The sequence below is a fragment of the Hyperoodon ampullatus genome (assembly GCF_949752795.1).
Source record: "Hyperoodon ampullatus genome assembly, chromosome: 13".
Taxonomy (NCBI): domain Eukaryota; kingdom Metazoa; phylum Chordata; class Mammalia; order Artiodactyla; family Ziphiidae; genus Hyperoodon; species Hyperoodon ampullatus.
In genome coordinates, this window is record NC_136926.1 from 47,383,332 (window position 1) to 47,399,126 (window position 15,795).

General features: G+C 36.6%; 1 protein-coding gene across 1 annotated transcript in view; it reads left to right on the top strand.

The window, feature by feature from the left end:
• Positions 1-962: 962 nt before the first annotated feature.
• Positions 963-15,795, top strand: part of DSG1 (desmoglein 1) — a gene marked incomplete at both ends in the record, with an annotated part of 37,415 nt that continues 22,582 nt past the window's right edge. Inside the window, 5 exons of the mRNA XM_079717950.1 lie at positions 963-1,010; positions 10,466-10,501; positions 10,766-10,897; positions 12,052-12,207; positions 13,811-13,955. Of these exons, the coding sequence (XP_079574076.1) occupies positions 963-1,010; positions 10,466-10,501; positions 10,766-10,897; positions 12,052-12,207; positions 13,811-13,955 (517 nt within the window). The remainder of the gene's footprint in view (positions 1,011-10,465; positions 10,502-10,765; positions 10,898-12,051; positions 12,208-13,810; positions 13,956-15,795) is intronic.

Genomic DNA, 15,795 nt, shown 5'->3' on the forward strand with positions numbered 1-15,795 from the left:
AAGGAAGATATTCATTTAGAGAGAAAACAGAGACTTCCCTGGACTTAGGCTGGTCACTTAAAAGGAATTGTGATTTATGCAAGGAACATTATAAGTATCTCAGTTTTGCTTGTATGAACTAATGCTTTAAAAAAAATCCTCACTTTTACATTAGCAAATTTTCTGTCTCTTAAAAAACAGCTTAGAGGGCTTCCCTGGTGGCGCGGTGGTTGGGAGTCCGCCTGCCGATGCAGGGGATACGGGTTCGTGCCCCGGTCCGGGAGGATCCCATATGCCGCGGAGCAACTGGGCCCGTGGGCTATGGCCGCTGGGCCTGCGCGTCCGGAGCCTGTGCTCCGCGATGGGAGAGGCCGCAACGGTGAGAGGCCCGCGTACCGCAAAAAAAAAAAAAAAAACCAGCTTAGAAAATGACTGTTTCCTAACGACCACTGAAATGGAAAGTTTATAATTTTCTACTGTGATCTGAAGATCTGGCAAGGAGCGTGGGCCAGATAATCCTCTTCCAGACTCCACTTGCCTTTTTAGCATGGGAAGAAGCTAAACAACCTGTAAATAAAGCATAGGGTGAAAAGCCCCTATCAGTTGTACAACTCTCCACACTTCTGATCATTTTAAATGCCTACCACTGGAAACCTTCAGTAAAGGAATGAATCTTCCATGCCTCACAAAGAGCTGCCTTTCAGCTAGAAGAGGGTGTGTCCCCAAGCTTTTACCTGCAGCAATGATGATTTTGTTAAGCACTGCAATGAGACCAGCCCAAGTTTTTAGGGTGGGGATCTTGACAGGTTATACGCACCTTCAGACCTGCTTCCAGAGAAGAAAGAAACACCTCAAAGCCTGCACATAAGAACATCTACTGAGAAATTATTTTAAGCAGACACCAGCTGAGTGGGGGTAGGAAAAAGAACAGAGAAGAACAAACAAAACTCCCTTGGCCTTGGATGTAAGAGAACACAGCAGCAATGAACGGGGCCTTCTTCAGAACAGCTGCAGTGCTGTTCATTTTCCTGGTAAGTGGATCCTGTTAAAAACTTTCCATCATCATTTCATTGTAAACAAGTGAGGACTTTAAATGTTTTTTTATGTTACTTCCAACCTAAACCCATTAAAGGTTTATGTTAATGATAAGGTGATTTTATGAACTAGCTTTTTTTTTTTTTTTTTTTATTATTATTATTATTTTGCGGTATGCGGGCCTCTCACTGTTGTGGCCTCTCCCGTTGTGGAGCACAGGCTCCGGACGCGCAGGCTCAGCGGCCATGGCTCACGGGCCCAACCACTCTGCGGCATGTGGGATCTTCCTGGACCGGGGCACGAACCCGTGTCCCCTGCATCGGCAGGCGGACTCTCAACCACTGCGCCACCAGGGAAGCCCTGAACTAGCTTTTTAAATAGTGTTTCTCTCCTTAATTGAAGACTCAAGATCATATTAATGCATCAGTGTCGACTCATCATATCACATCTCTGACATCGAAGTCGTTGCTAAGTCATGCCAGGAAAACACTGAATTTGGGAAAGTCATATCACTACTTAATAGCATTTTGTTGTTCAAATTCTCTTTTGCAGTTAGGCTTTGAAAACTAATCTCACAGGTGTATCTTGATTTTTAACCTAGACATTTTCCCATACTTTTGGTATCTTTGCTAGTAGATGCACTCTAATTTTTAAAACATAAAATTAGGATCCATACAAATTAAAATCATAGCTGTTTGTGACTGGCTTCACCATCCAAACAATCTCAACGATTCCATATGTGGTTGGGGGTCCATATCACTAATATCAGAAGCCCCACAGTGCTAAACTGTAACTTTATTTAAAACAACATTTTTTAATTTCAAAAAGAATGGCAGTACAGGAGATTTATAAATGATGTAGTAGGTGAAGGAATGGCTATAATAAAGGAGTAAGTATAATTATTATGATACTGGTTCTTACTACTGGAAAGTCAGTAATGACTGTGACATAAAAGTTGTACATTTTATGATCAGAGAAATGTAACAGAATGCTTTATCATTGCCCCCCTACATGTTACTAGTCTTCTCTTTAGAGATAATTCTAAGGGCAACACCAGTGTGTTGCCTCAATTTCACTTATGTTGAAAAATTGAAAATCGTAGTCTTTCTCACAATAAGGTTAATATAATCCAAAGAGGCGAGTGCCAGGTAAATTGTCCTCCAGTTTGGCAAAATGTAGTGCTGTGGTGCATATGCGTCTCTACTTGCTTAACTTTTGAAATGGATTGTTGGGTTTCTATAATAACAAGGTAGATCTTTGATTCAACATATGCTGGTTAACTTGAATTCACTTTTAATTGAGAGGCCATAGCCAGTGAATTTAGTTATAAATGAGCATCAGTGAGCTGTAGCTGTAGTTCCAAACTGCCCTTCAAACATTAGCCTTATTCCATGGACGTGATCCTGAGGATGAGACGATATCATAATTTGGGACACAGCAGGGATTAATGAGCACCACAGAGTACGTCATTTGAACATAGGAGCGCTTGTTAATTATGCAATAATAAAATACTTTTATTTTTAATTTCATATAAACTTGATCCAATTAAGGCCTATTATAGTGTCAGTTGATTAAAGTTTATTCAGTTGCTTATGTACTTTCATTGAATCTATAAGATGCCTTCTTTTACTATTTTTATGATTATTTCTAACTAATTACATCCTATAAAATTCCTTTAAACAGCCAATTGTAACTAGTTGTTCTGCAGTACAACATATCATTTTATCAAAATCATGTACCCTCACTGAACTTTCTTTGTAGAGAGATTTCTGGGCATTTGTACTTTATTTTCTGAGTCTGGATAGTTTTTGTTTGTTTATATGTACGTTGTTTGTTGCCATATTTTGCTTTGGATTCAATCATAAGTTTCTCATACACCTTACGAAAATTATTTCTCAAAGAACTTATTTTATAAAGAATTGAGATGTTTCATTTCATGTTATCATAACATTTTTTGTAAAACATTTCACTGTCTGAGGTTTAGAAATTCACAATTTATTTTTACTACTGATTTTACCAGATGATTTGGATAAATGTCCTTTGGAGTTATCCAATCTATTTTTGCTTTAAAATAATTTTTTTCTGAAAATTAACCATCACTATAGCAAACTCTTCCTCTTACTTTTCTGCTAGGCTTATTCTGAATGTTTGCTTTTACCAATTTAAAAAAAAAGAAAGAAATCTATGTAAAGTCTTTATATTCTTGTCTGCTCAAAGTTGGTAAGTGAAAATCGACATTAGGGAGCATATTTGGACAATTTTGAAGACCTTTAAGACATTTAAACTGGTAGTATCTTTAATGCAAACCCACTGAGAGCTGGGCAACCATGTATTTACAAGTATGTTGTGTAGTCTGCTCAATGTACCTTTAAGTTTTAGACCTTGTTCAAATTAATGGGTTAGATCAGGGAGAATAAAGCTGAAGAAACTGCTTTACAGAGACCAAGACTGTCATATGACTATTCCATTATTTAGACAAGTTGGCTGGACAGACAATACTCTGCAGCTGTTATAACACTGCAAGCCAAATAAATGTTGTTGATGCTACATTTATTTTTCTTTCTTTTTCGTTTCCATGAGATTAGTGTGTGTGGCTGGCAGGGGGCTGATGGGTGGTTAGAATGAATTCTAGACCAGAAAACAATGTTACCTTTGCATCAAATATAAGAAATCTCTGTGAATTGTTGTAACAGTGGTATAAGATATGGCATGGTGACTGTGGGAAAGCAAAGTAGAACCAGTAGAATTTTTGGTTTTTGTGGTACGCGGGCCTCTGACCTCTCCCGTTGCGGAGCACAGGCTCCGGACGCGCAGGCTCAGTGGCCATGGCTCACGGGCCCAGCCGCTGTGTGGCATGTGGGATCTTCCCGCCCGGGGTACGAACCCGTGTCCCCCACATCGGCAGGCGGACTCCCAACCACTGCACCACCAGGGAAGCCCCCAATAGAATTTTTATAGTTCTATTGATTTCTAAAACTTACTTGCAACTTTACCAGGTCCCATCAGTCACCTCAAATCAATACAAATCTCAAGGTGTCTTTTTCTATAAAAGCCAACTTCTGCAGCTTACACTCAAAGAACAAATAAACCTATCTTTATCTATTACCAGGATTGATCGGTTTTTCAGTTCATCATACCAGCCTAGTTTCTCTTCTTTCCAAGGTTAATACTTCCTTTAAAAAAAAAACCCTTCTGACCACCTGATAAACTAACTCCACAATTTGAACTTAGCTGAAATTATAACGATAAAGCAGGTGTTTTTAGAGTATTTCTCAGGACCAGGGCTAAAATACACAGAATGTAATATATACTTTATTACATAATTCATCAACTTAATGTGAACCAGTCATCTTAAATTTCCATAATTGTGTTAATTGATGCCTAAAGCAAGACAAGGACTAACAAACTAGCACAGACCAAACAGAAGAGAAGCAAAAGAAAGGATTCTTTATGCTTTCTTGTGCACATATTACAGTGATACATATTATAGACATTAGAACTTCAGTAAAATATTTTATAGAAAATGGAAGCAGCATTTCAGTTCACCTGTTAAGTTTATAAATTGTATTTAAGCATAATGATGATGCTCCTAAAAGCTTTGGAATTTCACAGCAGATTTAGGATCAGCATGTTCTTTCACTTTTATGAAAATAGAGAGTACAAATTTATCATCATTTAATTGGTTTGAGTTGCCACAAAGTAAAACATTTTGCTGTGTCTGATTTAGGTAATAGAAAAACCTAAAGAACTAGGAAATGCTAACTGGATAAATCTGAAGGCATGGCCCCTAAAGGACAAGATTTACCTACTTAACAAGGCTCATGAATCTAGAAAAATAACACTCTGTCTATACCCAGAGCACTTAATTTCTGATAACACTTTTCTCCACTACACATTCTTCAAGGACACTGTTGCTGAGGTTCCCTGTGTTCTAACAGGCATTGCCTAACACAGAAGCAGGATGCATGCTCAGCACTGCAGTTAGACTCACTATGCTTCCCTCAGTGAGGGAACAGCCTTACAGAACACTGGGTCATGTCACCCTTGCTGGCTATGCTTGGCATGCAAGGTCCTTTAATGGACTTAGGCAAGTCAAAGTGGTTTAAATGCCACTGGCTGCTGATCCATACTCTCAGTTGGTCTATGAGCACAGGGCACAACCTTGTCTAATGAAAAACCACATCTTCAGAAATTAATGGCTGCCTACTGCTCATAAAATGACTTGACTGTAAGTTATTGGAGGGCATGTTCTGTTCTGATTCACATTTGTATCCTTCACAGTGTCTTGCACCAGTGCAAGTTTGCTCGGTAGATGTCTAATTCACAAAGTAGAGGCATCAAAAGGGAATTTTGGGATAGTTTATCTTTTTCTCCCCCCACACACTCCAAAAAATCAAATCATCAGGGTATTAAACATGAAAATAATCATGCTGAATTTCCCTAACATGTATTTTTATGATGCACTATTACATTTACATTTAGTCTAAGGCTTACCATAATAGTTTTAGGACTTAAGCCCTTTGAAAGTCTTAATCCAGCCTTGGGTCCACACCCAAGTATGGATATACATTTGATATGTATTTGTCAAATAAATAAATAAACCAATAAACAAATATGAGGAATGAGCTATCAAGGTGTTGTCAACTCCAGACTGATAGCTATTGTCCAAGTAATACAAAGGAAAGACAAAACAGGAGGTTTTTTTAAAAGAAGCAAATTATTATATTTTAGGTTTATCTCAGGTTCATCCTTGTGATGTATATAACAGCTAAACACCTCAGAATTTGATGCTTACAAAACTGTCAAGAGACTGTGGAAGACTACCTTACAATTATTAAATGCAAGAGGTTTTCCTTATAAAAATCACTTACTACTTTCAAGACCATTTTTATTATAGGCAAAGAAATGTAAACCTCAATATCAAAAGAAATAACTAAAAATAAGTATAATTAGAGAGTCATTGAAATTAGCATGCACTTTTGTGTCTTGTGGCTTTTTAAAAAAATATGTGGATTGGCTCCTAAAATAATGATTCAGGGAGGACTCACTGAGGATGTGCTTTAAGTGAATTATGCACTGCTTTCTTATAATGTCTTAGTTGGAAAGGGCTTTAGTCTCATATACAGATGAGGAAACTGAGGCACCAAATGGCTAAGTGACTCACCACAACACCCATAGGCAGAGGTCAAGAGAGTTGAGAGGTACTCAGCTTGACAACGCTGTCTTCATCTCTAAGTGATTCTCTGTCACAGTCTCCACAGAACATATTCCCAACTCATTTCAGAATCCAAACTAGTCCCCTAATCGCCCCCAAATAACCTTATCTGTATTCTAGGGACAAGGTCTAGATCATTCAGGATAGTGTCCTTAAACTTCCCTCTCCAATCAAGTGATTTTCATCTCCATCCTCCTCTCTTCCCTACTCTCTGTCTTCAAAGTCCTTTCTTTCTGCCTATTCCCTCCCACTCTCCCCATCACGACATCTCCATCAAGGACTTTCATTCTGAACCTCTCCACTTTCAAACCAAAATTTCTTACTCTCCTCTTTCTCCTCCTTCAAAAACCCGTCTCCCTCTCCCAAAATATTTCCTTGGACACTACGTCTAATTCTACCATCACGTAATTCTGTTTTTTTTTAAATCACCAAACTTCTTAGAAAAGTGACTATCTTTATGCCCTCTTGGGAATTCCCTAACTGTCCAGTGGCTAGGACTCCATGCTTCCACTGCAGGGGCACAGGTTCGATCCCTAGTCAGGGAACTAAGATCCCACATGCCTCGCAGCACAGGCAAAAGAAAATAAAATGGTTTATGTCCTTTTCCCCTCCATCTTATTCCCCAGTTTCTTTCAGTCAGAAAGGGCCTGTTCCATCCAACTGAAAGCATCCTGTTCAAGGTCACAGAAAATCTCAGATTTCCTCAGGATTCACTCTGCTAACTATTTCATATCTGATACAGTTCACACCCATCTGTCTTTCACTTTTCCCTTCCTTTGACATCCTTGACATCCAATGGTATTTTCTTCCCAGTTTTTCAGCCACTTCTTCTTTTTTCTCTTTTTGTTTCTCGTTTCTTGTCATTGTTCCCAGTTATATAAATGTAGGGATTCCCCTAGTTTCATTCTCACCCACAGGCTGTTTCTTTGCTGTATTCTTGAGGGATTTCAAATTCTCCCATGATTTCAGCTAACCTACCTGCAAAGATATTCCTTCATATATTAGTCTTGGACCACCATTGTTCATGGTGCTAAGTCATATTTCAAACTGCTAAACATCTTTGCCCAGGCCTTTCTCTAGCATCTCAAACTTGATGTGTTCTAACCAGCTAAATTCTGCTATGACCTTGCTCCTCATCTGCCTATTTAAAATTGCCACCACCTGAGATTCTTCCCTCTCTTAACTCCCACATCCCATTGGTTCTCAAGCCCTGTCAATTTCAACCATGCACTATCTCTCCCTTGATCTTGCCCCCGTCTGTTCCCATGGCCACTGCTCCTGTTCAGCTCCTCATCTCTGGCCTGATTTCATGCAAAACACTCAGCTGCTGGTGGCCTGTAATCACTGACTCTTCCCACCACTCCCACCAATTGTTGACAGAGTAATCTTTTTTTTTTTTTTTTTTTTTTTTTGCGGTAGGCGGGCCTCTCACTGTTGTGGCCTCTCCCGTTGCGGAGCACAGGCTCCGGACGCGCAGGCTCAGCGGCCATGGCTCACAGGCCCAGCCGCTCCGCGGCATGTGGGACTTTCCCAGACCGGGGCACGAACCCGTATCCCCTGCATCGGCAGGCGGACTCTCAACCACTGCGCCACCAGGGAAGCCCGACAGAGTAATCTTTTAAACCCACAATTTTATCATGCCTTTACCGTGATCAAAAAACTTCCATATTTTCCTACTGCACACAGGGATTTGATGTCAGAATTGAAAAGGTAACTGTATATAATTTAGTCTACCCCCACCATTTCACAAATGAGAAAACTAAAGCTCAGAGAAACGAGGAAGTGCACTGAGAGTTTTCTGACTCTATCAAGTCCTCCTTTTATCTCATTGTTTTGCCTTTGAAAGTCCAAGAGTGACTTTGTTTCAGAGTTTTTTTTGGACTCTGAGCAAATCACAATAAGGTTATGTCAACAAAACACATTTTTAAGCAGACTCGGCAGTTTTTTAATTACTAATCCAGTTGAGAGCCAGACACTGTGGTGAAACCTGCTTGGTCTTCTGCCTAAGTTGCTACTCATGGGAAAAAGAATGACCCAGCTCCATAAAGTTGCAAGGTTTCTTGGTCATCTGGCATAGTTCTCCAAAACAAACAGCAGGCACTGACACTTCAGTGTGGTAAGGGAAGTACAAGACAGGTAACAGATGCATACACAACTCTGTAGCTATGAAGAAATGGCTTCCAAACAGACAAATTATATACACCCACACCTCAGTTGTCCCACTCCCACAAACAAGAGCAAAAAGTGTTCAAGAGTTCAGAGGTAGCAAGTAATAGACATTTGCATTAACATCATTTCAATTCTGTGCCCAAGAAGGACTCTACAATAACATTTCAGTTACTTGTCCAAAGTAACTTGGATAATTTGGGCCATTTATTTTTCTACCCCCTCCCCTACCCCATAGTATTAATATTATTGTTGTTGTTATTATTGTATATAAGCCTTCCTAATTCACAAGGATATTATGAGATTAGATTAAAATCAGAATTATTTTGAATTCTCAAAGTTGCAATAATGTCAATTCTTTGTAGTATATTTTACTTAGTAATTTACTTGGAATAGGCTCTTATACTTTATTGTAAAACCCACACCTCAAGAACAAATTTAGGCTGAATTGTGCTGGATTGTATTTAGCCCTAAATTAATAACCAAACCTCAATTTCTTCATCTGTAAAATGGAGAGAATTATAGTATTGACCACATGTACTAATGAAGATTGAATGCACGGATTTCTCTAAACACATTGTCTAGTACTTAGTTATCATTCAGTGAACTGTAATGATGATTAATGATAATGATTAACATTAAATAGATACCAGGAGTGTATAATTCCTATAATAAAGACATTATCTCTTTACACACTCATATTAACCATAAACACATATTTTCCTGAATTATCAATTATGGCAATTTTTTAAAATATGTACTTGGAGATTAAAATTTTATTTTTCTTTAATGGTGAGATTGAAACTAACTGTAAAAAGTAATTTACTATATTTTGAAATTACTATTATTAATATTTTTTTAAATACAAACTGTAATTTTCTTTTATCAACAGTCCAGATAAAGTCTAATGGTAATAACAGTTTTCATAATTAGCAATTCTGAAAAAAAAACAGATAAAGTTCAAAACTTCTTATTTAGGGAAAAATAAAAACTAAGAATTTACACTATATTTAATGATTCTAAATTAAATTTAATAAATGTAGACAAACCCTTCAAATCCACAATTAATTTTTAGATAGATATTTTACAATGTCTTAAGCATATTGATATATTAGACTTAATATATAAGTGTGTGTGTTTTTAGAAATGCCTTTGTTTTTAGAGAAAAATAATTTAAATTATATGTATGATTTTCACTAGAAATCATATGTAAAGATCAAGGCCAGAGTTGAAACTAGGCAGAGCTCTGTTTGACTAGATCACTTGTTTGACCGGGAAATTGTTTAATGCAGGAGAAAAGACGAATGAAATTTGCTTACACAGCAATTTGTCCCTACAGTCTTGTAATTTATTTTCATTGCTATGGAAGGATGCATTTATATCATCTGTTTTGTTTAGTGCCAACAATAAAATATCTAATATGAACTCATTTTTACATAAAGAAAATTGTTTTTATTTTAGAACTTTTTATTCTCATATTTCAAAGAAAATTAAAGATTTATCACCTTAAGATTTTCAGGAATACTAGAAAATCTTCCATCTAGAATTTGACAGTGAAAAAGCAAATATTCCAAAGCTTTCCTGATATTTTCTGCTTTATATCCTTTCTTTACTCCAAAAATTTTTTTTCTGTTTCCATCTATGGCTAGTCAGATCCCAAAACTATCATCAAATATTTTAGTATCATAACCATGCTGTTGAATCACTAAATAGCATCCGAGTATCTCCAGCACTTCAGGCACAAGATTTACTAAGAGGTCCTGAGTTCCCAACTCTCATTCTCCCTGGGTTCTAGCTTCAAATGTCTTAGCTCATATGATTACAAGTATATGCATAGGCTAAGAATGAAAAAGAGGTTAACAATAAAAATAATGAAAAGAAGAGCAAAATTGAAAGGTAAAAACCAAACATAAAGGAATCCTTAGCATCGTCATCAGAACTTGAGAAATAAAACCAGATTCACCTGCTAATGACCCACAAGACTATTGCTTATTTTTTTTAAGCAGTGAGATAGCATGAATTACAAAGTATTCAATTAAAAATTAATTATGGTTATCTTATTTTTTATAGGTGGTGCTGGAAGTTAACAGTGAGTTTCAAATCCAGGTAACATACAGCAAATAATTTTTTTCCAAATTAAAAATGAGAAAAATGGTTTGGGAGAAGCAACATATTTTCCAAAGAAAATTCATCCTTATAAGTAAAGTTAATGTTATGCTAAAATTAATAGATTATCAAAATTACCAATTTTCCCAATGAAACATCCTCTCTTTCTGACATTATAATTACCCCGCCCTCCAAAAGCTCCAGTGGAATGTGAATTATGAATAAAAGTTAATAGATACTATTACTTTATCCTGCCCACCCAAGGTCAGAGATTATAATACTAAAAATGGCACCATCAAGTGGCATTCCGTCAGGAGGCAAAAACGTGAGTGGATCAAGTTCGCTGCAGCCTGCCGTGAAGGTGAGGACAACTCAAAGAGGAACCCAATCGCCAAAGTAAGTATCAACCCCAAAGCATAAAATCAAAAATCAGAATGGATGGAGTTAAATTTTCAAAAGAACCTGTCTTTTAAATATTTTATGAACATATCTCACTGAGAAATTATGATGCAGAACAAAACTATAGCCATTCAGATTATGAAAATTGAAGCCATTAAAAGTATAAATTAAGAAATGTAGGCACTCGGGTAAACAGTTAAACATTGACTCACCACATTGGTGAAATTAATATACATGATCATATGCCACCCCAAACTCTAGATGAAAAAAATATAGTGATTTATACAATGAATTTAATGCTCAGCACATTCACAGGAACTATTTCAATGTGTGCTACTTCTGCCTCCTGATTTCTTAGAATTGAATTCCTACTTTTGGCTTTGTTATGAACATTCACAATGTACCCCGTTTCATGCTCTCTTTTCCTTTTATTTTCCCTTTTCTTCCTTTTGCACACACATACTCACACGCATGTGCACATGCACACACGGAAACATATCCCCACACACAGATTCACACATACAAACATATATACACGTATATACACAAATTTACACAGAGATTTCCCCATAAGATTGCTTACAGTCATACAATTTTTTATCTCCAAGAGAGCCCTGGTTTCACATCCTCCTCATTTTCAAAATTAAAATCTTCTACACAGTCAGATAACTCTTGTTGCCTACATAAATCTACTTTAAACTTTCTTCTAAAACTTTACATTTAAAAAAATTTTTAATCAAAAGATCAAGGTTATGTAATAATATTGGTAAACTCCTTAAGACTGCAAGGAGTTCTCTATTCTAGCCCCAACGTTAGCACAGAGACTAAAAATAATACGATCCATTGCAAATGTTTAATGAATGAATGCATGTAAGATGACTGCATAGATTTAGATTTATTATGGTGATATTTTACTTTTTTCTAATTTGGTAGAAACAGAAATTGAATTTCTTTTATTAAGTTGTCATTTACCATTGAAAATATAGAGCTGTTATTATTCCCCTTATCTAGGAAAATAATTCTCTATTTCCAGCATTTCTCAAAAGATAACAGATACTCACATTCAACAATTCTCAAGATAGTTGTCTTATATCAAACATAGCACTCTTGATTTGCTCCCTGTAATGTTTTCACCTGTGCTCTTTCTGCAGATTCACTCAGATTGTGCTGCAAACCAGCAAGTTACATACCGCATCTCTGGAGTAGGAATTGATCAACCACCTTACGGAGTCTTTGTTATTAATCAAAAAACTGGTGAAATTAATATAACATCCATAGTTGATCGAGAGGTCACCCCTTTTTTCATTGTAAGTGGGTGAATATGTATGTTCAGGCCTATATTATTTTTGGAGTATCTTAAGCTCAGATCATATTTGATTTGATTTCAAGAGTCTCAATATTATGCATTTTTGATTGTCCCTTATTTCATGAGCATCTTATGACCCAAAAGAAACAAAAGATTCAGAAAGGAGTGTTTGCTTAACTGCCTTAGTAAAAATGCTAACCTCTGGTCACCCCCCGGTGTCAAGCTAAAGTGTTTGTTTGGAAGGGCAAGCACCTAACTTCTTTTACTTTAATTCAGTTGAGAATACCTGTTCCTCTTAACTCCAATGCCAAATGATGATTCTGGAGCTCCTGATGGAGCTTTTCCTGAGTGAACATACTTTATGATAAAATCACATTGCTCAAGCTCACCTGAACTCAGAATGTGCCTTGGAGATACTTTAATTCACCCTTAACGAATCTCACTCTATTCTTTACAGTTGCTGTGACAAAACTTCAAACCCTCCACCTCATTTCCACTTTATGAAGCTGACCTGTGACCAACTTCATTAAAAAGTCTGAGGTCCTTCATCACAAACTCCCACAATTAATTCTCTCTCCTCCAGTTCAGAAATGTTCTGAATTAAATCCAAAAATGCGATCGATTTTCTTCTTTTTCTCAACTGCTTATCCCAAAAGCTATCTATTTTCCCATAATTACCTGTCCAAGAACCTTAATCAATCAGCTTTGTTTTTTCATCTTTCTTCTGCTTGCTCCATTGGCTGCTAATCCATTTCCATCTATCAGTAGGGTCAACACCTGTTAATACTTGAAAAATAAAAATAAAGACATTTTTAAAACTTTCTTTGATCTTGTAACCTCTTCTATTCAAACCCCATAATTTTCCAAAATGCCTTCAAATAGTAATCTATGCTTTCAGGCTTTCACTCATACTGCTTTTCTGTATGCCTCAAACTACTTTAATTCCTTAGTCTTCTGTTCCAAGTCTGTATTCCTGCCTTGTCTCCCACAATGTTTCCCTGAAAACTCTAAATCAACATGCCAGCATATTAGCTTTTCTTGATGCACAATGCATTTTTATATGAAATATATCACATAGGCAAAATAGTATACATTACACTTACATACACCAAATAATAATATAAACACCCACATAGCCACACCTATCCCATGAATGCTATATTTCTCTGAAGCCCCCATGTGACTCTCCTTTGTCACATTCTCAAGCCCCATACCCCCTATTCCTAATTCCAAACAGTGAGTTTTCACCACTCCATTTCCTTCCTCACGTGAATCCCTTTGCTTGAACACCCTGCCAATTCCCTGCTCCACCTGTTGAAATTTTCTTTGAAGATCTCTCAATCATTACATCCTCCTATGAAGTCACAGTAATTTTGTTCTTCCTTCGTGTAACTTATCGTGTTACCTTTTCTCAAATGGGATTTTGAGTTAGTGTTTGCCTCCCCTTACTGATTATAAGTACTACTTGTGTCTACCTTCAAGTAGGAAATAATATGTCTTACTGTGCTTTTAGTTTCCCACAATGCCTAACATAATGCTCAAAGAAAGCAAGAACTTAATAAGTATGTGTTGCACCATGTAATTATTCCTCTTTTCTCTCCTAGATCTATTGTCGTGCTGTGGATTCACTGGGCCAAGATTTAGAGAGAATTCTTGAGCTCAGAGTCAGGGTTTTGGATATAAATGACAACCCTCCGGTATTTTCTATGTCTACTTTTCTAGGACAAATAGAAGAAAATTCTAATTCCAGTAAGTAGTCTACTTTATTAAGTATTATTTGGCTTCCAGATCATTCTTAACAGCCAGACAACTAGAGGCTAAACTCTGTCAAGGTACTACATCACGAATGTAAAAGATAAGGTTGGAAAAGCATGTAGAACAGGAAGGCATTAAGAAATCTCCATAATGGCTTTCCCTTCAACTGTGGAAGCAGCTCCAACTGTCATACACAAGGAGCAATTCTAAAGTAATAGGAAGCATTTTCTCACACACAAGCTCTGTAGTAGATTCCTAAGGAAAAAATCCAAAAGTACTTTGCTCAATGGTGACAGAGTTACTGGGAGAATTTAGCCTCCCAACCTGACTACTTTGAAGGGGGATCTCATCCATTTCTATTCATACTGCGTTTTTTTCTTTGTTTGTTTGTTTTTAATTTTAACGACTCTAAAGTCACTCATAGAAATCACATCCAGACAAGCTATTTGGTAGCCATAATCTTAAAGAGCTTTTCTTTGACAACAAATAAATGCAAAGCAAACATTGTTGCCCCTTCTTATATATGATTTAATAAATATGGGTTTGGTTTGCTTTTACTCAAGTCACTGATAGTATGTATTTGAAATGTATTACAAACCTAATCCTCTTTGGTCCTCCATGTAAAATATATTTAAAGCCGACCATCTCAAGGAATGATAGTGGAGGGGCACCAGAAAACCTAGAAACTAGAACCAGTATTTACACAAGGGCTTTAAAAATCTAAACGTGCAATTGCTTCCTTATGGATTACTGTAAAAGGCAATATTTTAACTGTCAAATATTCAGTCACTTGGGCGGGATAGTATATTAACTGCTTTGTGTACCATTGAAGATTGTCCTAGATATATTAAAAACACAGCAGAGATAATGTCTCATTTGAATTCAAAACTTCAACTTACCATAGTTACTTTTAACTGTTAAGTGGTATAACTTCTTGTAAGTTCAAATAATTCTTACATTTTAATTCTATTCATTAAAATACTATACCTACAGTTTAAACTTTTAAAAATGCTCCTATAAGAATGATAAACCATTAGCCAGGCTCATCAAGAAATAAAGGGAGAAGACTCATATCATCAGAATTAGAAATGAAAAGGGAGAAGTAACAACTGACACTGCAGAAATACAAAGGACCATGAGAGATTACTACAAGCAACTATAGGTCAGTAAAATGGACAAACTGGAAGAAATGGACAAATTCTTAGAAAAGCACAACCTTCTGAGACTGAACCTGGAAGAAATAGAAAATATAAACAGACCAATCATAATATGAACAGACCATCAATTTCATGAAATTGAAATGATATAATATGAAAATATGAACAGACCATCAATTTCATGAAATTGAAACTGTGATTAAAAATCTTCCAACAAACAAAAGCCCAGGACCAGATGGCTTCACAGGCGAATTCTATCAAACATTTAAAGAAGAGTTAACACATATCCTTCTCAAACTCTTCCAAAATATAGCAGAGGGAGGAACACTCCCCAACTCATTCTACGAGGCCACCATCACCCTGATACCAAAACCAGACAAAAATGTCACAAAGAAAGAAAACTAGAGGCCAATATCACTGATGAACATAGATGCAAAAATTCTCAACAAAATACTAGCAAACAAAATCCAACAGCACATTAGAAGGATCATACACCATAATCAAGTGTAATTTATCCCAGGAATGCAAGAATCCTTCAATATATGCAAATCAGTCAATGTGATACACCATATTAACAAATTGAAGGAGAAAAACCATATGATCATCTCAATAGATGCAGAGAAAGCTTCTGACAAAATTCAACACCAATTTATGATAAAAGCTCTCCAGAAAGTAGG